This window comes from Erinaceus europaeus, chromosome 10 (genome assembly GCF_950295315.1).
Source record: "Erinaceus europaeus chromosome 10, mEriEur2.1, whole genome shotgun sequence".
NCBI lineage: Eukaryota > Metazoa > Chordata > Mammalia > Eulipotyphla > Erinaceidae > Erinaceus > Erinaceus europaeus.
Window position 1 is genome coordinate 92,577,861 of NC_080171.1, and position 25,669 is coordinate 92,603,529.

At 40.5% G+C, this 25,669-nt stretch overlaps 1 protein-coding gene across 1 annotated transcript in view; it reads right to left on the minus strand.

Moving 5' to 3' along the window:
• Window positions 1-19,302, minus strand: part of STOM (stomatin) — a 37,459-nt gene extending 18,157 nt beyond the window's left edge. The window contains exons 1-2 of the mRNA XM_007539929.3: window positions 19,143-19,302; window positions 280-383 (exon numbers count right to left, since the gene is read on the minus strand). Of these exons, the coding sequence (XP_007539991.2) occupies window positions 280-383; window positions 19,143-19,203 (165 nt within the window). The 5' untranslated portion in view covers window positions 19,204-19,302. The remainder of the gene's footprint in view (window positions 1-279; window positions 384-19,142) is intronic.
• Window positions 19,303-25,669: the final 6,367 nt, after the last annotated feature.

Consider the following 25,669-nt stretch of genomic DNA (forward strand, 5'->3'; position numbering starts at 1 on the left):
CACAGTGAACAATAGAACCAGCAGTCAAATCACTGAGTCCTGACTTTGGGGAACATGTTCTCACAGGACCAATCCATCCATGTCTTTGGCTCCTGAAAGTTTAGATGGTGGGTCTTATTTTAACCCATAGGAAGAACTGACTGGATAATGGTAGAAAAGAAGCTTAAAGATTTCATTATAACAGGCTGACTATGGTGACTATGGTATCATAAACATATATACTAACACAGTAGGCTTAAGTAGGAGCTGACCATTTTACTGATACAAATGACATGTTACCTTTATGCACATCCATACTGATATTGGGAAAGTTATAATTGTGAACAGGAATGAGGCGGCCACCAAAATCCATCCACAAGGCCCAAGGCCTGTACTCGGGCTATCTGTGAAAACAAAGTAAGTAAATAAATAAGTAAAGTAATATGTACACTCAACCTGGTGCACCACCACCTTAACCCCTAATAAATAAAGTTCTTATTAGTAGTAGTACAATCATGGCAACTTTGATCCATACTATTCACTGAACACCCATGCCTGTCATAGTACTAGCTGTTTTCACATGAACTCTTTCATCTAGTCCACATATCAACCCTGGCTTATAACTGCTACTTGGCCTAATCTATTTATTATGATAACACAAGTATTTTATTTTTAATTTTATGCAACAAATGATGATATGGATCTAATATTTATTTTTGTAACAACCTTTAAAAATACATTTGTTGGGAGTTAGGCGGTAGCGCCTCAGGTTAAGCGCAAGGAACCGGCATAAGGATCCCGGTTTGGGCTCACCACCTGCAGGGGAATTGCTTCACAGGTGGTGAAGCAGCTGTCTGTCTTTCTCTCCCCCTCTCTGTCTTCCCCTCCTCTCTCCATTTCTCTCTGTCCTATCCAACAATGATGACATCAATAACAACAATAATAACTACAGCAATAAAACAACAGGGCAACAAAAGGGAATAAATAAATATTAAAATACATACATATTTCTTTTAGTTTAATGAGAAGAAGGCAATGCAGAGAGGAAAATACAGCAAGAGAGAAAGAGAGAGAGAGACACCAGTGCATTGCTCAACTCGGGCTTATAGTGGTACAGAGGATTGAACCTGGGACTTTGGAACCTCAAGCATAAAAGTATTTTTGCATAACCATTATGCTAAACCCTCTCTTCCAGCATATATTTATTATACCTTGTGGTTGGCATTGAGGTGATAAGGTGAATAAGATCCCATCCTAGCTACCAGGAAGTCTGAAGTTTAGTAAACAAGATAAGTAATTATCATAAAGAGCACCTGGCTAAAGTGTTTTATAAACAGAATAGGGTTGGCTTACAGTTGCATGAAGATGAAAGTGGAGAGGGGGTTGGGTAAATGATTATGGTGGTTGGTAAGAGGGGCTTCTTGCAGGATTTATAGTTAAAGAAAATAGTAATGAGGGGCTGGGTGGTGGCGCACCTGGTTGAGCATACGTTACAGTGCACAAGGATCCAGGTTCAAGCCCCCAGTCCCCACCTGCAGGGGGAAAGCTTCACAAAAGGTGAAGCAGGGCTGCAGGTGTTTCTCTGTCTCTCTGTCTCAATTTCTCAATTTCTGCCTGTCTCTAGCCCAAAAATAAAGATAAATTTAAAAAAAGAGAATAGTAATGAAAAAGAATGGAAAGTATGAAAAAGGACATTTAAGGTGATGACATAACAATTAACGATGAAAACCATACAATAATGAGTATTAACTCAATAATGAGTATTAACTCTTTTTAAAAATTATACATATGAGTTTTATTTCATGGGTGTGTGCACTATAATCTAGTATACACTTTCTAGTCATTAAACAGGCTACTTCAGATTTCTTATGACTATTAACAATGCTGAAATGAACATCTCGGTACTTGTCCTCACACATTTCTGTAATATAAAACAGTTTTTTGCATGTGTGTTTTGTTTTTAACATGGTGCTGGGGATTGAACGCAGCTTCTCACACACGCAAGGTATGTGTGTACTCTGCCACCGGGTAATCTTCTGGTCCAATTTTTATTTTATTTTTAATGGGTGAGGCAAAGAGAATGAGGGAGAAAAAGGAAGAAGGAGGAGGAGAAAGCTAAGATGAGGAAGAAGTAGGAGAAGAAGGAGAAGAGGAAGAAGAAAAAGAGGGAGGAGGCATGGGAGGAGACCAAAACACCACTCCAACATTCACGGTGTCTCACTTATTGTGGTTGGTAATCCTGGAAGTCTCTAGGCTGTATTTCTTGGGGATGGAGACATAGCCACTCAGCAAATGTCCAAAGGAAGGCCACAGTTTTGCTTACGGTGGAGACTAACAGATACAGTAACAGATGCTAATCGTAACAGTCATTTTTACTTGAAGTACTATACTCTAGGTACTGCATTAAATTACTTTAGACATGCATCTCTTTTCATCCTGACAAAGCATTTACAAGTGGAGCATTTTTTATTTCATATTGCAAAGGACATAACTGAAGCAACAAAGCGATCCCAAGGTCACGTAATGGAGGGCCTGCAATTCAAATATAGGCCATCTTACTCCAAAGCCTGTGTTCTAAATCAATTTACGTTTTCATTCTTTGCCTCTGAATTAAAAAAAAAAAATCCTCTCAGCCACCAGGCAGAAGTAGCTCAGTATGTAGAGCAGAGGATGTACATGTATGAATTTCCAGTTCCATCTCCAACATTCGTTATGCCAGTGTGGTGTTCCGGTTTCTCTTATTAAAAACAAGTAAGTAAATAAATTCTTTTTTTTTTTTGCCTCCAGGGTTATTGTCAGGGCTCGGTGCCTGCACCACGAATCCACTGCTCCTGGAGACCATTTTTTCCCCTTTTGTTGCCCTTGTTGTTTCATCATTGTTGTGGTTATTATTATTGTTGTTGTTGTTGCTGTCCTTGGATAGGACAGAGAGAAATGGAGAGAGGAGGGGAAGACAGAGAGAGGGAGAGAAAGATAGACACTTGCAGATCTGTTTCACTGCCTGTGAAGCGACTCCCCTTGCAGGTGGAGAGCCTTATGCCAGTCCTTGTGCTTTGTGCCACGTGCGCTTAACCCGCTGCGCTACTGCCCAACTCCCATAAGTAAATAATTTTTTAAAGTTGTTTTCATGTTTGGAACAATTTATCAAACTGTGAAAGAGGGTAGGAGCTCCAAGAATGAAATCTGATATTCCTACAGAGGAAGTCCACTTAATTCCAGCTAGTCCACTTAATTCCAGATAGTTTTGGGGCTTTTTGCCACGCTTAGATCTAGGTTTTCAGTGAAGTGGATTCCAAATAAGGAACAAATTGGCCACAAATTCTTACTGGACAACATTTGGTGCTTTCTAAAATATTGCCCCAACTCTCCCATATTTTAGGCAAAGTACATAGCTGATTACCAAAAACCATATAATCTGTCTGAAGATTGGTATGTTTCTTATTCACATTTATATCCCCAATGTCTAGTATAATATTCTGCACAAAAGTGTGTATAAAATAGAGTACACCTAACTAAGCTTTCTAGCTAAATGTGTTTTTTCCCTGCCTCTGAATTTTTAAAAAAAATTATTATTAATTCAATATTGATTCACAAAATTATGAGTTAACAGGGGTAAACTTCCACACCATTCCCACCACCAGAGTTTTATGTCCCCATTCCCTCCACTGGAAACCGCAGTAGTTCTCCTAAGCTAACAGATATAGGCTGACTATTATGTCTATATACCCAAAAGGTCCTGCCTTCTTTTCCTTTCTAAGTTCACACCTATTGCTACCTCTGGATGTCCTTTTTTCCCCCTCTTTTCTCCAGGTCTTGATGGAATTGGAGTTCAAAGTCCTCTGGTCATATTTCCCTAACATTTCTCCCCCTCTGGGGGTACAGACAAGCATTCTTTTGGGGGTGCAGAAGTTGGAAGGTCTGGCTTCTGTAATTGCTTCTCAAATGGACATGGGTGTTGAAAGGTTGATCCATAACCCCAGCCTGTTTCTATCTTTCCCTAGTAGTGTAGGGCTCTAGAGAGGTGAGGTTCTAGGGCACAATGATGAGGTCATCTGCCATCTTCCTCTGAATCTTGATGGCACTTTTTTAAAAAAATATTTATTTATTTCCTTTTGTTGCCCTTGTTTTATTGTTGTAGTTATTATTGTTGTTGTTATTGATGTATTCGTTGTAGGACAGAGAGAAATGGAGAGAGGAGGGGAAGACAGAGAGGGGTAGAGAAAGATAGACACCTGCAGACCTGCTTCACCGCCTATAAAACGACTCCCCTACGTGGGGAGCCAGGGGCGAACTGGGAGTCTTACGTGGGTCCTTGTTCTTGAGCCACATGCACTTAACCCGATGCGCTACCGCCTGACTCATTGGTGGCACTTTTTAAACCTCTGATGGCACCACTAGGGAAGGAGATCAAGAGACCATGACTGCATGTTTGACACATGAGTTGGATATGGAAAATGGATGGCTTCTCACCCTTTCTTTGTATTGTGTGATCCCTCACTTTTTGGTTCTTAGAAGCTGCTCCAAGGATATAGTAATTAGAAAATGCATATCTAGTATATACTGTGTTGGTGAGACTATCACACTATTGCCTGTGTGACACACAGCTAAAGTTCCTTTAAAAAAACTGAGATATGGGAGCCGGATAGTAATGCAGCGGGTTAAGCGCACGTGGTACGAAGCGCAAGAACCTGCCAAACGATCCTGGTTTGAGCCCCTGGCTCCCCACCTGCAGGGGAGTCGCTTCACAAGCGGTGAAGCAGGTGTGCAAGTGTCTGTCTTTCTCTCCCCCTTGTGTCTTCCCCTCCTCTCTCCATTTCTCTCTGTCCTAACAACGACAACAACAATAACTACAACAAGGGCAACAAAAAGGAAAATAAACAAAACACAAAAAAAACTGAGATATGGGGTGAGGGCGTGGCAAAAAAAAAACAACAACAAAACAAAACCTCATTCTGCTTAATCATGTTAAGTGAGCTAAGTCAAGAAGAAGGGTGAATACTAGATGTTCTCACGCACAGGTGGAACTTAAAACAAGGGCAGAAAAGTTAACTGCAAGGTGAAACTTGGATTGGGTTTGAAGTACTGCGTGAAAGCAAAGGACTCGGGAAGGATGCTAAGGAGGTGCTTTTGGGGTCCTGGTGCATGATGGTGGAAAAGTTGGGGGTGAGGGTATTTTGCAGATACCTATCATGGGGAGATGAGAAACTGTACCCATGTGTCAACTGTACTTTAAACCATTAACCCTCCACCCCAATAAAATGAAAAAAAAATTGCTCTTGCAGCAACCCAAGAGGGAGACTCATACAAATCCCCCTGGTTATTGTAATTGCCACCTACCAGTCTGGAGGGATCTCCCTTTCTCACTGGCCTCACCTCACCTTCTGCAGGGGCAAGGAGGATATTGGATTACTTTTGGAAAGTGCTGAGGAGGCAGTGACCCAGAGAGGGGCTTAGATTTTGCTTAATATTTTAGTTTCTTGTGTATTTCTTTTTCTTTTCTTCTTTTTTCTTTCCATTTTATTTTCATTTGACAGGACAGAGAGAAACTGAGAGGGAAAAGTAGATGGAGAAAGAGATACACCTACAGATCTACTTCACTGCTCATGAGGCATCCTCCCTGCATATGGGGAGTGGTGGTGGCTCATACCCTTGTGCATGGTGATACGTGCCACCACCCAGCCCCTTTCTTGTACATTTGTCTCTCTTATATTGAGATTTCCTGAGAGTTCGAAGTCATAATTTTCCATTTAAAGTGTTATGATTTAGTTGTGTGATCTTTGCCTCTTTGGCCTTTACTTTTTACCTCACTTGTAGTAAGATTAGACTGACCTATGTAGGGTTGAAGTAATACTCAATAAACAAGAGATAAGGTTTCTGTAATCCTTCCATTTTATCCAAGAGTTCAAATCTTCATAGAAAAAAAAATGGGAGTTGCTAGTATTTTATCTTTTTCTTTATAAGGCTCTTAAGCTACTTAATTTTTCACTTCTTTGATTTTTTTCCCTGCCAGGCAACACTTGGATATTCAAAGGCTCTCAAGAAGCTCAATTATTAATTAAATCATTAAATCACTGAATAACTATATGTGGATATAAGCCAGGAAGTCCAATTCAGTTTTGTTTTGTACTCAGTTTCTATTAGCCCATTGTGTTTCTGGAAACCCCAGGAACGTATTGGGGGGGTCACTAATCAAGAAAAACAAGAAATTTCGTGACTATTCTGAAAACTGGCCTTGGTTTCACATTTTAAATGCTCAACTTGAAACAGTCATTGTAAACAGTGGGCAAACAGCATAATATCATACTATATCATCTTAATATTAAAGATCTTTCCCACTAACTATTGCCTGAAAGAGTACATAGAACAATCCTTAGCCAGGTAAAGCTTAAACTACAGGTTTAAATGAATCTTTGGTCATCTGCCATTTACCAGCAAAAGGGGAAATCCAGTTCCCCAAATTTCAAGAAATTCATCTTCTTCAAATTAATAAAATAAAAGTTTTTTTTAAAAAATAAAATGAATATGGAGGCTAGGTGGTGGCGCACCTGGTTAAGCACTCACATTACAGTGTGCAAGGACCCAGGTTCAAGCCCCTTGTCCCAAGCTATAGGGGAAAGCTTCATGAGTGGTGAAGTAGATTTTTATTTTATTATATTTATTTATTTTCCCCTTTGTTGCCCTTGTTTTTGTTGTTGTTGTTGTTATTGATGTTGTCATTGTTAGATAGGACAGAGAGAAATGGAGAGTGGAGGGGAAGACAGAGAGGGGAAGAGAGACAGACACCTGGAGACCTGCTTCACCGCCTGTGAAGCGACTTCTCTGCAGCTGGGGAGCTGGGGGCTTTAACCGGGATCCTAACTGGTCCTTGGGCTTTGCACCACGTGCACTTAATCGCTGCGCTACCGCCAGACTCCCATTCATTTTCTTTTTTGCCGTTACCAGGGCTTCACTTCTCTGGGGCAACTTTTTCAGACAGAAATAATGAGATAGAGGGAGAGAGGGAAAGACACTACTGTACTATAATTTCCCCGAGTGTGTTATGGGCCAGGCTCAAATATGGGTCATGTGCATGGTAAACAGGCCCCTCCCAGAAAAGCTATCACACTGTTTCCATTTTTTTTTTTTGCCTTCAGGGTTATCTCTGGTGCTTAGTGCCTGCACTATGAATCCACTGATCCTGGCAGCCATTGTTTTCCCATTGTTGTTGTTATTGTTGGACAGGACAGAGAGAAACTGAGAGACGAGGGGAAGACAGAGGGGGAGAGAAAGATAGACACCTGCAGACCTGGCTTACTGCTTGCAAAGCGACCCTTTTGCAGGTGGGGAGCCAGGGGCTCCAATCAAGATACTTGAGTTGGTCCTTGTGCTTCACAGTATGTGCGCTTAACCTGATGTGCTACTGTCTGGCCCGGCCATATTCTTTATTTTTAAAAGTTGTACAGCATTCCATTGATCCCTTTAATGACTGTTTAGGTTATACCCAACTTTCTCAATCAGAAACTCTGTTGCACTGGACACAATTTTAGCAGTTTTCATATATCCCCATTTTGTAAACTATTTAACTGAAGGGAAAAAAAGCATACTTTTTAAATGTCTTTAGGAGATATAGTACTACTAATAATGATACCAGTCACTGAATGCCTACTACATGTCGACTCCAGGCAACCCCTTAACTACATTATTCCTAATGTTTACAAAAACATGTAAGAGTAAATGCAGAGCATTCCATCTGGAGTTCCAAAGTTACAAATAAAGATCATTATCTGAGAAGAGACAAAAGAAAAGAAAGCAAAATCATGATACAAGTTTCAAAACAAACCTAACAGATTGTATATAGTAATATTTGTTTAGCTAACTTCTGGAGAAGGAGCAAAATAGTCTCTGCAGGACAACATGGGTATCATTTCAGACCACTATATGTTACTAATTCCATATCAGCTGATTATTTTATGGTTTGTTGAATTTGGCACTACTAGAAATCATGTGGAACATTAAATTGCATTTATCATTGGGACTTTATTCCAAAGTTCAAGTGTTATTAGAATTCCTCTTCAGGGCTAGAAATGAACCTACCCTATGACCCTGCAATTCCTCTCCTGGGGATATATCCTAAGGAACCCAACACATCCATCCAAAAAGATCTGTGTACACATATGTTCTTGGCAGCACAATTTGTAATAGCCAAAACCTGGAAGCAACCCAAGTGTCCAACAACAGATGAGTGGCTGAGCAAGTTGTGGTATATATACACAATGGAATACTACTCAGCTGTAAAAAATGGTGACTTCACCGTTTTCAGCCGATCTTGGATGGACCTTGAAAAAATCATGTTGAGTGAAATAAGTCAGGAACAGAAGGATGAATACGGGATGATCTCACTCTCAGGCCGAAGTTGAAAAACAAGATTAGAAAAGAAAACACAAGTCGAACCTGAAATGGAATTGGAGTATTACACTAAAATAAAAGACTCTGGGGTGGGTGGGTGGGTGGGTGGGGAGAATAAAGGTCCATGAAAAATGATGAATGAAATAGTGGGGGTTGTATTGTTAAATGGGAATCTGGGGAATGTTATGCATGTAAAAAAAAAAAGAAGTAGAAACGCAAAGCAGAAATTGACTGAGTTTGGAGTATGGCACCAAAGTAAGAAAGCAGAAGTACACTAGAGTTTGCAGTGAGTACCTCCCTAATACTTCCTCTCCACTTTTCCAAGCTTTGGGTCCATGATTGCTCAACAATTTGTTTGGCTTTGTATGTTAACTCTCTTTTCAGTCACCAGGTTCCAGATGTCATCAGGATGCCGGCCAGACTTCCCTGGATTGAAGACCCCACCAATATGTCCTGGAGCTCAGCTTCCCCAGAGACACACCCTACTAGGGAAAGAGAGAGGCAGACTGGGAGTATGGACCGATCAGTCAACGCCCATGTTCAGCGGGGAAGCAATTACAGAAGCCAGACCTTCTACCTTCTGCAACCCACAATGACCCTGGGTCCATGCTCCCAGAGGGATAGAGAATGGGAAAGCTATCGGGGGAGGGGGTGGTATATGGAGATTGGCTGGTGGGAATTGTGTGGAGTTTTACCCCTCCTACCCTATGGTTTTGTTAATTAATCCTTTCTTAAATAAAAAAAAAAACTAAAAAAAAAAAAAGGAAGAAAAAAAAAAAAGAAGGAAAGAGAAAGATATATACCTGCAGCCCTGCTTCACTGTTTCTGAAGCATCCCCCTTGCAGGTAGGGAGTGGAGGCTCTGGTTCTCTGTCCTCTTTCTCTCTTTCATTAATGTTGATAAATAAATAAAAATAAAAATAAAATAAAATAAAGAAAAAAAAAAAAAAAGAATTCCTCTTCAGGGGGAGTCGGGAGTTAGCACAGCGGGTTAAGCGCACGTGGCGTGAAGCGCAAGGACCGGAGTAAGGATCCTGGCTCGAGCCCTGCTCCCCACCTGCAGGGGAGTCACTTCACAGGCGGTAAAACAGGTCTTCATGTCTGTCTTTCTCTCCCCCTCTCTGTCTTCCCCTCCTCTCTCCATTTCTCTCTGTCCTATCGACAACAACGACATTAATAATAACTACAACAGTAAAACAACAAGGGCAACGAAAGGGAATAAAAAAAAAAAAGAATCCCTCTTCAGAGAAAGACCAGAAACATAGAAACACACCTTACATAATATCTAAAATCTGACTTGGAGTTATATGCATTACTATATATAAAAGGAAAGAGGGAGCCAGTAGCGCAGCGGGTTAAGCGCATATGGCACTAAGCACAGTGACATAGGGATCTGGGTCGAGTCCCCAGCTCTCCACCTGCTGGGGGCTTGCTTCAGGTCTGCAGGTGTCTTTCTCTCCCCATCTTCCACTCATCTCTCAATTTCTCTGTCCTATCCAACAACAACGATAGCAACAACAATAATAATAACTACAGCAATGATAAACAACATGGGCAACAAAAGGGAAAAATGGCCTCCAGGAGCAGTGGATTTGTAGTACTGGCAAGGAGCCCCAGCAATAACCCAGGGGGGGGGGGAGGGGAGAAGAAAAAAGGAAAGAGAGAGAGAACAAATTAAGGAATCAATGAAATATCTAACTAGCAGCATTTAAAGAATCACCACTTCCTTCCCCTCTCTTGGCAGGCAGGTAAAACACTTGGAAATTGCCAATGCCAAGGAGAATTGTTTGGTTGGGGACGTTAGGTAGGAAATAATGCTAGCTGGTTCTAATTGTGAATTTAAAGGGATTAGTAACAGCAGATAAAAATGAAAGGTTTGGGGAGTTTGGCGTTAGCGCAATGAGTTAAGCGCACGTGGCTCGAAGCGCAAGGACTGGCATAAGGATCCGGATTGGAGCCCAGGCTCCCCTCCTGCAGAGGAGTAGCTTCACAAGCGGTGAAGCAGGAATGCAGGTGTCTATCTTTCTCTCCCCCTCTCAGTTCCCCTCTCTCGGCTTCTCTCTGTCCTATCCAACAATGACATCAATAACAACTACAACAATAAAACAACAAGGGCAACAAAAGGGAATAAATAAATATTTTTTTAAATGAAAGGTATGGGGCCAGGTGGTGGCACACAGTGCACAAGGACCCAGGTTCGAGCCCCCAGTCCCCACCTGCAGAGGGAAAGCTTCATGAGTAGTGAAGCAGTGCTGCATGTGTCTCTCTGTCTTTCTCCCTCTCTATCTCTGCCCCCCGCCCCAATTTCTGGCTGTCTCTATCCAATAAATAAATATAATTTTTAAAAAAGAAAGAAAAAATGTTGGCAGTATTTAAAAGTTTCTTAAAAGTGTATCTAACAACATAAAAAAACAACAAGGGCAACAAAAGGGAAAATAAATAAATACAAAAAATTAAAAATATTATTTAAAAAGTGTATCTATTCAATATACAAGTGTTCTTTTTAGATACTATATTCTCAAAAATCCCATCAGGATTTGCAAACTTTTCTTTCCTGTTCTAAGTCATACAGTTATGGGTTTGAGGAGGGAGACATCATAAATTAAATAGTACACTTGATCTTCTTTCTCAAGATACCCCCCCCCCCCCCCGTTTCTCTTTCCTTTTTTTAAAAAAGGTCTTTATAAGGTCTGGTAAATAGGGTGAAGGAGGTAGGTGTTAGAGCACCTGACTTGTATACTTGAAGCCCAGGTCCAATCCCTGGCACCACCATATAACATAGCTGAGCAATGTTCCATTTCCTCCTCCTCCTCCTCCTCCTCTCTCTCTCAAATGAAGAATTAAAAAGATAATAAGATTTGCTAAGTAAAAGTTTAAGTTGGAAACAGGCAAATGGGCAGAAAAATATGTGAATACAGCCTCAAATAACCAAAATTTACAATCGATCTTTTCAGATTTTTTTTTTGAGAAAATGATCAAGATAAATAAATGAAGGCAGAATTCTAGGAAGAAAAAATGAAAACAGTTAGAGGAGAGGGTAGCAGAGGTTAACACCTAGAAGAGTCTCAAATGTTGAAGAAAAATAGAAAATAACTTGCAGTTCATCTGGGCAGAGGCACTGAAAGTAATCAAAGGTACACTATAGTTCGTCTTTCAAATTACTGTTTTAATTAGGTGTGACTTACAGTTCTTCGAATGCCCTTATCCTTAAACCTCTAGGGAAGAAATTATCCTCTGAGCTAGAGAGTTGCAGGCCAGATGGTAACAAGTCAAGAAACTTAACATGGAAAAACTTAAGTTTTTCTATTATAAACCATTGATAATTATACATACCAGGATGAGAAGCACTCACACTGATGAATTATTATGTGATTTCGATCACAAAACTTAAAAATGTTGTTTATCACAACAAGGTGTTGAGGAAAATAGAATTATAATTTTGAGAGAGATTTCCAAAAAAACTGAAAAAAGGGAGTTCTTCACTTAGCTCAGAAAAAAAAAATCAAATATAAAGTTTATTCTCCATTTATCTTGAGAATTTTCTGAAGCTTTCCTACATTATGCTTCTAGCCATAAAACATGAGTTAAAATGTTCAGTGGGAAAGCAATTATAGAAGCCAGACCTTCAACCTTCTGCATCCCACAATGATCCTGGGTCCATACTCCCAGAGGGGATGGGATATGGATGTCTGGTGGTGGGAATTGTGTGAAGTTGTACCATTCTTATCCTATGGTTTTGTCAATGTTTCCTTTTTATAAATAAAAAATTAAAAAAAAACAAAACAGGCAAATGTATCACCAGTAACTTAAATTTTGAACAGCACAGTTTTTTCCTTTTTTTTTTTTTTTGCCTCCAGGGTTATGGCTTGGGTTTGGTGCTAGCACTAGGAATCCTAGAGGCTATTTTTCCCATTTTGTTACCCTTGTTGTGGTTGTTATAGCTGTTGTTGTTGCTGAATAGGACAGAGAAATTGAGAGAGGAGGGGAAGACAGAGAGGAGGAGAGAAAGTTAGACACCTGCAGACTTGCTTCACTGCCTGTGAAGCGACCCCCCTGAAGATGGGCAACTGGAAGCTCGAACCTGGATCTGCACCATATGTGCTTAACCTCCTACCTCCCAGCTACCGCTGAACACCACAGTTTTAAAGAGCCCGCCATCTCCTACCCTCACCCTCTCTAAATAGTCATCACACTTGCTGGTATCACACTTGTAGGTATTTTACTCAAAGTCTGTCAACTTCATGAGATTTTAGTCTTATTAAAGCAGTATGGCACAATGGCTTCAGAGCTGGCTCTGCCAGTTATTAGCTACATAATATTGATAAAAGTTCCTTGACCTGGGAGGTGACACAGTGATGAGAATGCCGGACCTATAAGCATGACAGGACGTCCTGAGTTTGATTCCCCTGCACTGCATGCGCCCAAGTGATTCTCTGGTTCTCTTTCTCTCCTCACTCTCTTTATCACTAATGGATAAATAAACAAATTTTAAAGTATCTTACTATTGTGCTTCCTTAGAAGGTTACTGTGAAGATTAAATGAGCTGATATGGAAGGTCAGTTTAGAACAGGTACTCAAAAAGCATTTCTTGAATATTTGTTGAATGACTGCACTTCTTTAGGGGGAAGAAACAACTGCATGTTACATAAACTGAAACCACATGTCAGCAGGCAGGATCTGAGAATATAGTTCAGAAGAATACTCTGTCCCAAAACAGCTGACACACTGCTTTCCTCAGATCTACTCTCCTTTTAAGTCAGACATTTTCTACCCATGAAGATAAAGGATTCTGGATGGCATGATGCTGAGCTGAATGTAACTCATGGAAAGATAAAAAGTTCTGTTCAGAAAATTTGACGAAAAATGTAATTTTGTAATGACAGTAAGTTAATTAAGTTTAGACTATGCCTGAGTTATACTGGAACAGAACAAAAATCTTCATAGGTCAGGTTTTTCTTCTCCTCTCCCCTCCCGCCAGCTTTTTCATGTGAACGATCTTAAAAATATCTTGAGTTTTTTTTGTAAAAGACATTGGAGAGTAACTTTTAACTGAAAAACCCTAAGTATAAGGAAATCAGGTGATAAGTTTCCCAATTTTTCAGTTAAAGCCCAAATAGCTTGTCAAGTGATACAAGCTTGGGGTTTTGGTGATTCGGTCAATTTTAATATTATATTTTTATTATTATAAAATAAAGTCTAAGAACAGTATTCATTTAGTACACTGGTCATTAAAGGTTAAATGAGAAAAATAGGTACAACAGTTGAAATTTAGGAAATGTTTAATAAATAGTTGCCACTATTATAATTATTATTGTACTTTGAGATCATTACTTATATAGTTTGTAGGAATAAACTTTCTGTTAAGTGAATTGCCTTCTGAGACCTTCACACCACAGAGAAAAGACCAAGACTAACAATCTGTTTAGGGACTCAATCTCTGGAGGAGAAACAGATAATATATGTGTGTGTGTGTGTGTGGGGGTATATCAGACTTTTAAATTTTCTTAAGACTTTAAAGATTTTTGTTATTTATAGTTCTCCGTCAGTGTGGTAGGGAATGGGCTTGAACCTGGACTGTGCACATAGTAAAACAGCACACTCTCCAAGGGGGTATTATGCTGACCTCTTCCTTAAGACTAAATTTTTTTCATAAAATTTTATGTCTACAACTTCGTAAGGCCTTTTGGTAACTGCTACTTTTTAAATTTTTATTTTCTTTGACAAAAGAACAGGGAGAAACTTGAAAAAGAGGGAAAGATAGAGATGGAGAGAACATGAGAGATATCTGCAGCACTGAGTCACCATCACGAAACTTTTCCCCTTATAGGTGGGGTTTAATTTATTTATTTTCTTATTTTTATTAATATTATCTTTTTTTTTTTTTACCAGAGCACTATTCAGCTCTGGTCTATGGTGGTATGTAGCATTGAACTTGGAACCTCAGAGCCTTGGGTATGAAAGTCTGCTTGCATAACCATTATTCTATCTTTCCCATGTTTTAACTTTCCAATTCCCTCACTAAATAAAATAATTTACATTCTAGTCTTCTGAAAATACATTCACATAAATCTACTCATCTAATGGACTCATGGTATAGCTTACCTGGTCTACCATGGGCTCAACCCAGGTTTGAAACCAATGCCCCACTGCCCTGGGTTAATTTGGGCACTATGATATCTTTCCCTCTCTCCCTCTGTATCTCTTTTTTATATCTAGAAAAAAAAAAACAGCCTGGAGCAGTGAAACCCCAGTGATAACAAAGGAAAACAATGTTGTGTGATACTCAAAATCATGGGAGATAAATACCATATAAAGACTATACCCAAGTATATAGATAAGCAGTTGCCTCTGGAGGTTAAGACATGCCCAAGGTGACCCACATACTAAATAATGGTAGAGATCAGAATTCAGAGCTTTAAATTCTAAATCCTACTCTCATTTCACTCCAGTATACCAATTTATTTCATAAGTACACACTCACAACTGGAAAACAGACAACAGGATTGGTGTAATTTTGTTTGATACTGGTATAAAATTGTCTTCAAGACAGGTGTTGTATTGGTGGTATCCTTAAGACTAATCCACTGAAATGTGAGACCAAATGGTTACAGTTCAGGTTTTCTTTAACAGTCCCAGAGTATAGACAGACAGAGATTCAAAAAGAATGGAGGAACAAGTATGTGTTAATTCTCTATTACAGAAAATCAAGACTAGAGAAAGGGAAATCCTTTCTGTATGTGTGATTATTTTTTCAGGGAAAAGTTGCCCACATCTTCTTAAAAAAAAAAAAAAAGATTTTTGGTCAAGTGATGGTTCGCCCAGTAGAGTGCACACATTACCATGTATAAGGACCTGGGTTTAAGGCTCTGGCTTCCACTTGCAGGGAAAAAAACCTTCATGAATGGTGGAACAGTGCTGCAGGTATCTCTCTCCTTTTCTATTTCTGTCCCTATTAGAAAGGGAATAAAAATGGCCACCAGGAATGGTAGAGTTGTCAAGCTGGCACCAAACCCTAGCAATAAAACCCTGGTGGCAAAAAACCAGAAAGTTTTTAAATTCATTATCTTTCACTTTATCAATATTAACATTTTTTTTTTCAAACTTGAACAGGGATGGGAAGTCGCACAGCAGTTGTGCAGAGAACTTGCATGCAAGAGGTTCCAAGTTCAACCACCAGTACGACCAATAGCAAGGGGTGAACAATACTTTCTTGAAAAACTAAATAAGTAAATAAAGCTTCGTGAATTTGCACTCTACAGTGTAAAAGCTTTATCATCATCAGGTAGAGCCAAGAACCTACATAACCATAAAACTAAATATATAAATGCCAAATTTTGCAGATTTTGCTGTTAATTTGAGTTGGTTTATGGCTGCTGGTTTAACTGAGATTTATTATTAAAGAAGTTACAAAGTTCTTCCCAGCCCAGTCAGCTATAACAACTGAAATAAACAAATCAGTCCCTTGATTCTGCTTATTTTCAGGCATACTCCCAAAGGGATTTATTCTGTTGACATGATTCTTAATTATAATGATACATTTAAAAAATTTTTTGCAATCTACCTGTGCTACTTCATTAGGAAGTGAATGCACTGGCTATAAAAGAAAAACTAGTCTTATCCTAGGTTTTGGTTAGATTTATGTTCTTAGGACTGATTACCAACAAAAATATGAAAAGACAGTTATATTCTACTATTGGCCTCAAAAGAAAATTTCTGGAGTTATCCAAGAGGTTTTGATTGAAGTTAGCTTCCTCTGGGCTTTCTTTTACTGTCTCTCAACTTCAGTGAAACACAAGTTTCACAAGGTCCCCCATTTTAATGGTCACCTTGAAGGTAGCACTAAGATAGGGAAACTGATCTAGACAACCTGATAACTGATCTAGATAATCAGATAATCAGGGCTAGATGGTATCACACTTGGTTGAGTGCACATATTATAAGGCTCAAGGACCCAGGTTTGTATCTCCAGTCCACACCTACATACGGAGGAAAGCTTTGCAAATGGTGAAACAGTGCTGTAGGTGTCTCTCTTTCTCTCTACCTCTCTATCACCCCTTCCCTCTCGATTTCTGACAGTCTCTATCCAATAAGTAAATAAAGATTTAAAAAAAGTTTTTTTTTTAAAAAGAAAAGAAAATCAGATAGCCCAAGTTTGAAATCTGTCTCTGAATCACACATAGCTGTGTTGCTATTTCTACCCTGAGTCTGTTTCCTGGCTGTGAAGTGATAAATAATGGCATTCTGTGTAGAGTTGTTTAAGGACTGTAAATACACAATGCTTAGAAAGCACTTACAAGTACTTGGTACATGGGGTAAAGCACACATGTTACTATGTTAATAGGACCCTAGTTCAAATCCTCTAGCCCCCAACTGCAGAGGAGTAGCTGCAAAAGTAGTGGAGCAGTGCACCTCCTTTTCTCTTCCCCTCTAATTCTCAACCTCAGAAAGAAAGAAAGGAAGAAAGAAAGAAAGAAAGAAAGAAAGAAAGAAAGAAAGAAAGAAAGAAAGAGAAAGAAAGGTGCAGGGAGTAGAGGAGTCACTGTGTAGGCACTGAGTCCCAGTGATAACTCTGGTGGCAAAATAAATATAAAATAAACAATAAATAAAAAAGTGATATTGGCCAAGCAAAATTTTGTTCACGGGTATAATCTTATGAGGAGATGGCACATAGTTTTTATTCAATTCTTAAAATATTCTAGTTATAAATTCTGTGCTCTACTTGCTGTGCCACATCCCCAGACTTTAAAGATTTTTATCTTCCAAAAAAAAAAGTGTAGGATCCAGAAAGACCTTTGAAGTGAAAAGTCATCTGAGATCATGATGAACAATTACAATCAGATTTCTCACAGTAATTTCACCAAATTTACAGTCCTGTGGTCTCCTTAGTGTCAGTACTCCTGATACTCAAGTTCGACTTAAAATATGGCTCCATAGAGGGTTAAAGAATAGGAAAGCTATCAGGGGAGGGAGTGGGATACAGAGTTCTGGTGTTGGGAATTGTGTGCAGTTGTACCCCTCTTATCCTATGGTAGTCAAGGTTTCCTTTTTATAAATAAAAAATTTAAAATAAAACAAGCAAATGCCTAAAAACAAGCAAACAAACCAACAAAAAATATGGCTCCATTAGTTGGTGTATTGCACCAAAGTAAAAGACTCTGAGGGGTGGGGGGAGAATACAGATCCAAAAAGGATGAGTGAGTTATAAACCATGTCACTTTTAGACCATTTAATCTGAGTTACCGTTTCTTCAAGTATAAAGTAGGGAAAGAATAGTACCTCTGTTGTGAGGATTCAATAAAATAATGAGGGTAAAATATTTAAGACTAAAAAAAAATTTTTTTTAATTAGCACTCAATTTTTTTTTGGGTGGGGGGACATTGTAATCAATTCTTTTATATCCCTTACTTGGGAGGATAACGCTCCAAGATGCTTAGTAGAGAAAAGCAAGGAATAAGGATTTCTATAATTCTTTTGATACTATTTGGAAGGAACTAAAGATAAGATGGCTGGGCAAGGGTCATAGTATTTAAACTGTATGGACAATCAAAATGCGTTACTTCTTTGTACTGTTCTTTGTGGGGAGCTGGAAAAACCCACCTAGGCCCCTAAATTTCTTTCAGTACATCCTATCTGAGATCCCATCCTTGGGAATAATTCCTATGGATCACTAAGAGCCCCCTGGGAGGGTACCAGTACTCCTGAGAGGTTAATCCCTCTCTTTATTGGATTCCCCTAGCACCCCACCCCCACCCCCAAGGAGTTAGCCAATAAAGGTTGAAGATTACAGTTCTCTAGGGGGTACTGGTTCCTTCACAAGGGAACACGATCAAGCCACTCAATTTCTGCCTTCAAGACTGGGTTGAATGCCCACATTACCATGCTCAAGGACCCAGGTTTAAGCCCAGGGTCACCACCTGCAAAGGGGAAGATTCATAAATGGTGAAGCAGTGCTGCAGATCTTTCTCCTTAGTTCCCTATCCCCACTTCCCTCTCAATTTGTCTCTATCAGATTAAAAAAAATAATAAAATATGTAAATAAGTATTGAAAAGACTGGGAAGGCCCTGGTAAGGTAGGAGTGAAGGGCAGGAGTAATTTGGAGCCTAATGAGCAGCAAAAGTCTGAAGGTCCGTCCCTTGAACACAGGGAGCAGAGTGGAAGAGGCAGGAAATGAGACTGAAAATCGATTTGTAAAGAATACCCCAACTGGCCAACGAGGAGGTAGGGCAAGTTCTCAAGAGGTAGACTTTTATTTTTAACATGAAAAGGGGAGGAAGCGATTTGAGAGTAAGGGAAGGCTGAGTGGAGGTGACCACGGATGGATGGGGTGGGTCCATGGGTCCGGAAGGAAAGGGAAGTCCGGTGAAGACACAGGGTGCTGCGTCTGGGGTGCAGAGTGGACTCCTGGCTCCACCACTGGTTGATCACAAGTTACTTAGGATTTTATGGCTCGCGTGCAGGGCACGAGATAATGAGCGGGGAGACCTGGCACAGGGCCTGGCATGTGGCAACCACTAGATTGCTCCAGGCTTCTTCGTTAATGGCTCAGAGCCATTAAGTGTTCGGCTGCTGGCGCGTTGCCCTGAGTACTGAGCACGGGGCTTGTGCACGCTGCACCCCGACATCCCTAGACCTGTCCCCCCTGCCCAGCAGTGTGCGAGGGGAGCCCGGGCAGCCAAGGAGCAGAGGCGATGGGGCTGGATCCTCGGGTTTGGGCTCGTTTCTCAGGGGCGGAGTAGGGGGGGGCGACGGCGGACCCCCCCGGGGCTCGCGGGGCTCACCCTTGAAGGAGTCGGGGAGCCGCCGGGCTTGAGCGTCCCCTGTGTTCCGCTTCTCAGCCATGCCGCCGGAGACCAAGTCGCCGCTCTCAGGCTGGGGTCTTGAAGCCGGAGCCGCAGAAGCCGGGACTGTCTGGAGGAAACCTGCAGCGGGAGACCCAGCCTGCGGGTCCGCCCCCTCCCCGCGGATAGACCAATCGCTGATCAGGACCCAGGAGGACACGCCCCCAGGCCCCGTCAGCCCGCCCCACTCGAGCCAGCAGCTTAGCGGCGCTTGACGCTCAGTCCGAGACCCGGGCGTGGTCCGACGCTGGTGCTGTCGGTCCCCTCACTCTCCTCAGTCCTGGGTCGCTATTTAGGGGCCGCGCTGGAATGAAAAACTAGAGGCTAGAGGATGAGGGAAAGGGAGTGAAGATATCAGGAGGGGGCTTTAAGCTGACACTTTGGGGGCACATACTTTAGAGGGAAGAAAATGGCGCCCTCAGGGTACAGGTGGCTCCACGGGGCGGGGAGGAGACGGAGAGGCCCCTCTGGGGTCGCTGAGACCCGGCGAGGCTGCGAGGACCAGAGGCGGGAGGGGAAGGGAGGGACGCGACGCGACCACCCTCGGGCCGGGCCGAAGGGAGTCAGTTCCAGGGAGTTGCATTTATTCCAACAATCCTCTAGCGAGCACCAGGTAGCGTTGCCATCTGCCGAGCAACGAGCTTCCGGTCGGGGACACTGAATGAAAGGACTCCCGCCCGCCTGGAGTTTGCAGTCTAGTGCGGAGAAAGGCAGCCCACTGGTCAGATGGCTCACGCCCAAAAAACCTGGTGAGGGGAGCCGGGTGGGCCGAGAATAGCAGAGCAGCATTGAAGGAAAAAATGAGAAAATGTCATTCTTGGAAGGGGGACAGGTAGTGTGTGAAGTCACAAAGGAGGGGTCCCAGGCTGAGGGAAGAGCAGAAGCACAAGCATCCCCCAAACTCCAGCTTTCTGCTACATTTCCCATGGGAAAATCGTACTGTTTTGTTGAATTGTTCTAATGCAAAAATATTCAAGGTACGTGAATATGCCTGCTTCTTAAAATCTTTGGAAACATTTTATTTTGTAATAAAGTCCAAGGAAGTTGCAGTGAGATTAGTACAGCAGTTTACTGGAAATGGTCACACCGATTGAGTAATTGCTGTCTTACAGCCAGGCTTTGGCAGTAGCATTTATGTGTATTTAGCTCTATGCCATTCTATCACATACATAGATTCCTATAAGCACCACTCCAGTCTAGTCGTTTTGCCATCACAGATATCTCCCTTATGAGAAGCACTTCATTTTTTCTTAATGTACTCGATATTTGGCTATAAAGTACCCAACACTTTGTGGTGGTTGGGCAAATTGGAAGACTTTCTGTTTGTGGTTGTGGAAATTGATGCCTGTCTGGAGAGAAACTGGAGCACACACAATTGCAACAGATGTTAAGAGATGATTAATTATCTTTATTTGGGGGCAGACTGCAGTGTGTGATAATACCTGATTTTGAGTTTTCGAGTTCAGTTCCAGCACCACAAAGGCAAAGTGCTGTTTATATTTCTAGAGGGTGGAGTAAAGCTTGTGATGTCACTTGGTTTTTTATGCTGGTGGAGAAGCTAAGGAGAGGAGTATGGTAATTTAATGATATTTTTGTTTTCTCTAAATCATTTTTGAGAAAATTGACAGCTGCAGTTTTTCCATTCAGCAATGAATAAAGCCCCAGAGGCATGAACTTCCTGTTTATCCTGTGGTTCCCAGGGAAGAGGAGCAAGTGCATATGCAGCTGATTAAGTCTTTCAGTAGAGTAGGGCTTGGTTACAAATTGCATAGCATTAAAATGTATTTAATTGTTCTTTTGAGGGAAAGGAAAGTGACATTTCAGAAGAAATTTAATGTCTGTACTCTAACCTGCTGCTGTATACCAAAGCCCAGCAGTATCATTGTAGAGAATTATTGATAGAAAAGAAGCTTCTCCCTTTGGGGCAAAGACTTTGGTAAACAGTTGTTGGCTTTGATTTCAGGTTGCATCACCTTAGGAGGTAATTCCAAACTCCAAACTGAAGACAGTCTTCAACTTGATTTTTAAATTATTTGAGTTTCCAGATTTTAATTTTAAGAGATTGTACTTCATTGGCATATGAATCTGCTGTTTTCTGCCTTTCTCATATATGTATAAGTGATTAAAAGTAGTTTTAAAATGAGTATTATCCTTGCCCATTTGGGATAATTTCTACCCCTAAATTTTTTTCCAGTAATGATTAGAAAGTAGTGTGGAATAGAGACCTTACCTAAAATTGCAAATAATTCAGAGAGAGAAAACTACTTGTAATCGTCACTTCTAATAGAACTACTATAATTTTGGTGTTTTTTTTTTTTCTTTAGTTACTTAAAGGGAATTTGCATATGTTTTAAAACAGCATGTATTTCATATTTCTTTTATGTTTTACTTTGCTATTTGCCTAACATATTACAGGTATCATTAAATACTGACTTATGGCGATAGTGATGATCTTTAAATATGGGGACTGGTTTCATGACAGACATGCACCAAGAATCCATAACTGAGTAAGCCAGAAGGAAATGTAATTAGTCTTTTTCCTGTGTCCACACAAGAAATGCCTTAATGAGAGCAACAAGAAAGTTCTGATTTTTTTCCCCTTTAAATTATGAACTGAGACTGTTCTCAACGCCTTTAGTGAAATCAGATAATTAGATACTTTTAAGGAAATAGCAACACCAATGCATTGCACTAGGACTAAAAAATCTGATCTGTTTTTCTTTGTGGACTAAGACATATTTACTGATTATAGCAGCATTTCTGTCTTATTAGCATGTCTCTTCTTGAAACATGACAAGAGCTTTAGCAAAGAATTTTATTCCTCTGAACACGGTAGCAAACCAACTATACCACAGCTCTGTAAGACCACAGCACCAAAAATTCTCTCAGTGCCAGTCATATTCCCATGTGGTAGCAGGGCTTGAACCCTGGGCAAGGCAAAGCAGGTGGACTAACCTATAAGTTATCTCTCTAGCCCTAAAGAATTTTGATTAACCTGCTTTATTAAATATTTACATTTATGTCACGTATCAGTCATTCTTCTGGACACTTGGGATAGATCAGTGAACAAAAGTGACAAATTCTTATGCTCATGGAAGTTGCTATTATAGCATTCTAGTTATTGCTTTTCAAATGTATTCCTTTGCTAGATCTTCCCTTAATTAACTGGTGGGTTTAAGACAACAGTTTTTGTTTGTTTATTTGTTTGTTTGTTTTCCTTACAGTTCATAGACTGAAAGCCTATGCTCAAGGTTCAGCAGAGTTGGTTTCTTCTAAGAGGTATGAAAAAATATGTTTCTCAAGTAGAACCTGGACTGGAGTTGGTATATTGCACCAAAGTAAATAAGTAACTCTGGGATGGGGGGGGGGTTGCGGAGAGTACAAGTCCAAAAAGGATGACAGAGGACCTAGCGAGGGCTGTATTGTTATGTGGGAAACTGAGAAATGTTATGCGTGTACAAACTATTGTATTTACTGTCGAATGTAAAACATTAATCCCCCAATAAAGATGAAAAAAAAAAGAAAGAAAAAATATGTATTTCTGGGATTTTCTCCTTGATCTGTATATATAGGCATCTTCTTCCTGTGTCTTCACATTGACTTCTCTCTTTATGTCTCTGTGACCAAATTTTCTCATCTTAAAAAGAGAGCAATCATGAATTAGGATCCAGCCTAATGAGCACACAAATACACACACACACACACACACACACATATATATGTATATATATACCTACTTATAAACCCTCTCTCCAGATACAGTTACATGTAAAGGTACCAGAAGTTAGGACTTCAGCATCTGAATGGAGAGTAGGAGATCACACAATTGAGCCCATAATACCAGATATGACTATGGTGTACCTAATTTTTTTTTTTTTTAACCTGAGCACTGCTCAACTCTGGCTTCTGTTGATATAGGGGATTGAACCTGGGACTTTGGAGCCTCAGGCATGAGAGTCTTTGCATAACCATTATGCTATCTGTCCTCTGCCCTTTTTTCTTTATTGGGGAGGATTAATGGTTTACAGTCAATAGTAAAATACAATAGTTTGTACGTGTATACATTTCTCAGTTTTCCACATAACACTATAACCCCTCCCCCAGCTCCTCCTCTGCCCTCATGTTCCAAGACCTGAACACTCCCTTCCCACACCTAGAGTCTTTTTCTTTGGTGCAATAGACCAACTCCAGCCAAGGTGTGCTTTGTGTTTTTGTTCTTATTTTCAACTTCTTTTTTTTTACTTTGTGTTTTCACTTAAAAAAATTTTTTTTATTTATAAAAGGAAACATTGATAAAACCATAGAATAAGAGTGGTACAACTTCGTACATTTCCCACCACCAGACCTCCGTATCCCATCCCCTCCCCAGATAGCTTTCCTATTCTGTACCCCTTTGGGAGTATGGACCCAAGATCATTGTGGGATGCAGAAGGTTGAAGGTCTGGCTTCTGCAATTGCTTCCTCGCTGAACATGGGCATTGACAAGTAGATCCATACTTCCAATCTGTCTCTCTCTTTCCTTAGTGGGGAAGGGCTCTGGGGAAGCAGAGCTCCAAGGCACATTGGTGGGGTTGTCAGTCCAGGGAAGTCTGGTCGCATCCTGCTAGCATCTGGAACCTGGTGGCTGAAAAGAGAGTTAACATACAAAGCCAAACAAATTGTTGAACAATCATGGACCTAAAGGCTGGAATAGTGCAGATGATGTGTTGGGGGGTCCTCCATCTTGTAGATAGCTAGTAGGCATATTTAATTATATTTCAAAGGGCCTGTAGCTATACTAGTGTTCTTTGTTTGTTTGTTGCCTGAGCCTGAAATCTGATATGTAGGTGGATCCAAGTTATTTCTGGGGAGATGATGTCATGGCTGGGAAGAGGACCAGAAAGCTGGATCAGGGAAGAGAGTAGCTCCCTAATATGGGAAAGGGGTATAAGTATTGTTGACTGTAAACCCCATCGATTTGATCTGATCTGGGGCCCATAATTAGCTTAGGAGCCTATGTGACCTCTACATCCCTGTAGATCTGAGCTCACATTCTGTGGTCATGAGTAGGAACATTCCATGCTGCCCTACATTTTCAACTTCTATGAGTGAAATAATCCCATATTCATCCTTCTATTTTTTTAATTTATTTTTTGTTATCTTTGTTTACTGGATAGAGACAGCCAGAAATCGAGAAGGAAGGGGGAGATAGGGAGAGGGATAGAGACACCTGCAGCCCTACTTCACCACTCATAAAATTTTCCCCCTGCAGGTGAGGACCAGGGACTTGAACCTGGGTCCTTTAGCACTGTAATGTGTGCACTTAACTAGGTGCGCCACCACCTGGCCTCATCCTTTTATTTCTGGCTTATCTCACTTAACATGATTCTTTCAAGGTCCATCCTAAATTTGTACCTAAACTTTTGACTTGCTTCTTATATCTACTTCACTGCAAACTCAAAGTCATATATGTCTCCCTATAAAATATATCCAGATGACCTGTAGTTGTGAGTGATTATTATTTATTTTAAATAAATAATGGAAGCAACATTTTAGGTAGGAAAAAATACTCTACTTGCAATGATGCTCCACCTAGTGTCCACCATATTCTACAATTGGCAAAGTAATCGAAATTAATAAAGGGAACTGTGCTGGAGAAAGAGCTCTTTATTCAACAGATTATTATTTCCAAAGCACCAAGTATACATGTTAAGAATATTTTTGAGGGAGTTGGGTTAAGTGCAGGTGGCGCAAAGCACAAGGACTGGCATTGAGGATCCTTGTTTGAATCCCCAGCTCCCCACCTGCAGGGGAGTCGCTTCACAAGCAGTGAAGCAGGTCTGCAGGTGTCTTATCTTTCTCTCCCCCTCTCTGTCTTCCCCTCCTCTCTCCATTTCTCTCTGTCCTGTCCAATAACAACGACATCAGTAACAACAACAACAACAATAACTGCAACAATAAAACAACAAGGGCAACAAAAGGAAATAAATATTTTTTTTAAATATTTTTGGGGGTGCAGCTGGTTAAGTGCACATGGTGCCAAGTGCAAGGACCCGCACAAGGATTCTAGTTTGAACTCCCCCACACCGGCAGGGAGGTCTCTTCACAATTGGTGAAGCAGGTCTGCAGGTGTCTATCTTTCATTCCTCCTCTCTGTCTTCCCTTCCTTTGAGTTCTCTCTGTCCTATCCAATAACAACAACAAAATGGAGAAAATGGCCTCCAGGAGCAGTGGATTTGTAGTACAGACACCAAGCCCCAGCGATTAAAAAAAAAAAAAAGTAAGTCACATGTTCAAAAAGCCAAAATATTGCCTTAGTGGAATGAAATTCAAATCCTTAATGGGATAATGTTAAAAAATAATCTTTTGCAACTTTCAGTTACAGAGCTGAGGTAACTGAAAACCAGATTCAGAGACTGATTCTGTTGTTTATTAAATTACATAGATTCATATATTTTATCAAGTTTTAATAAGAACGCTACCTTAAG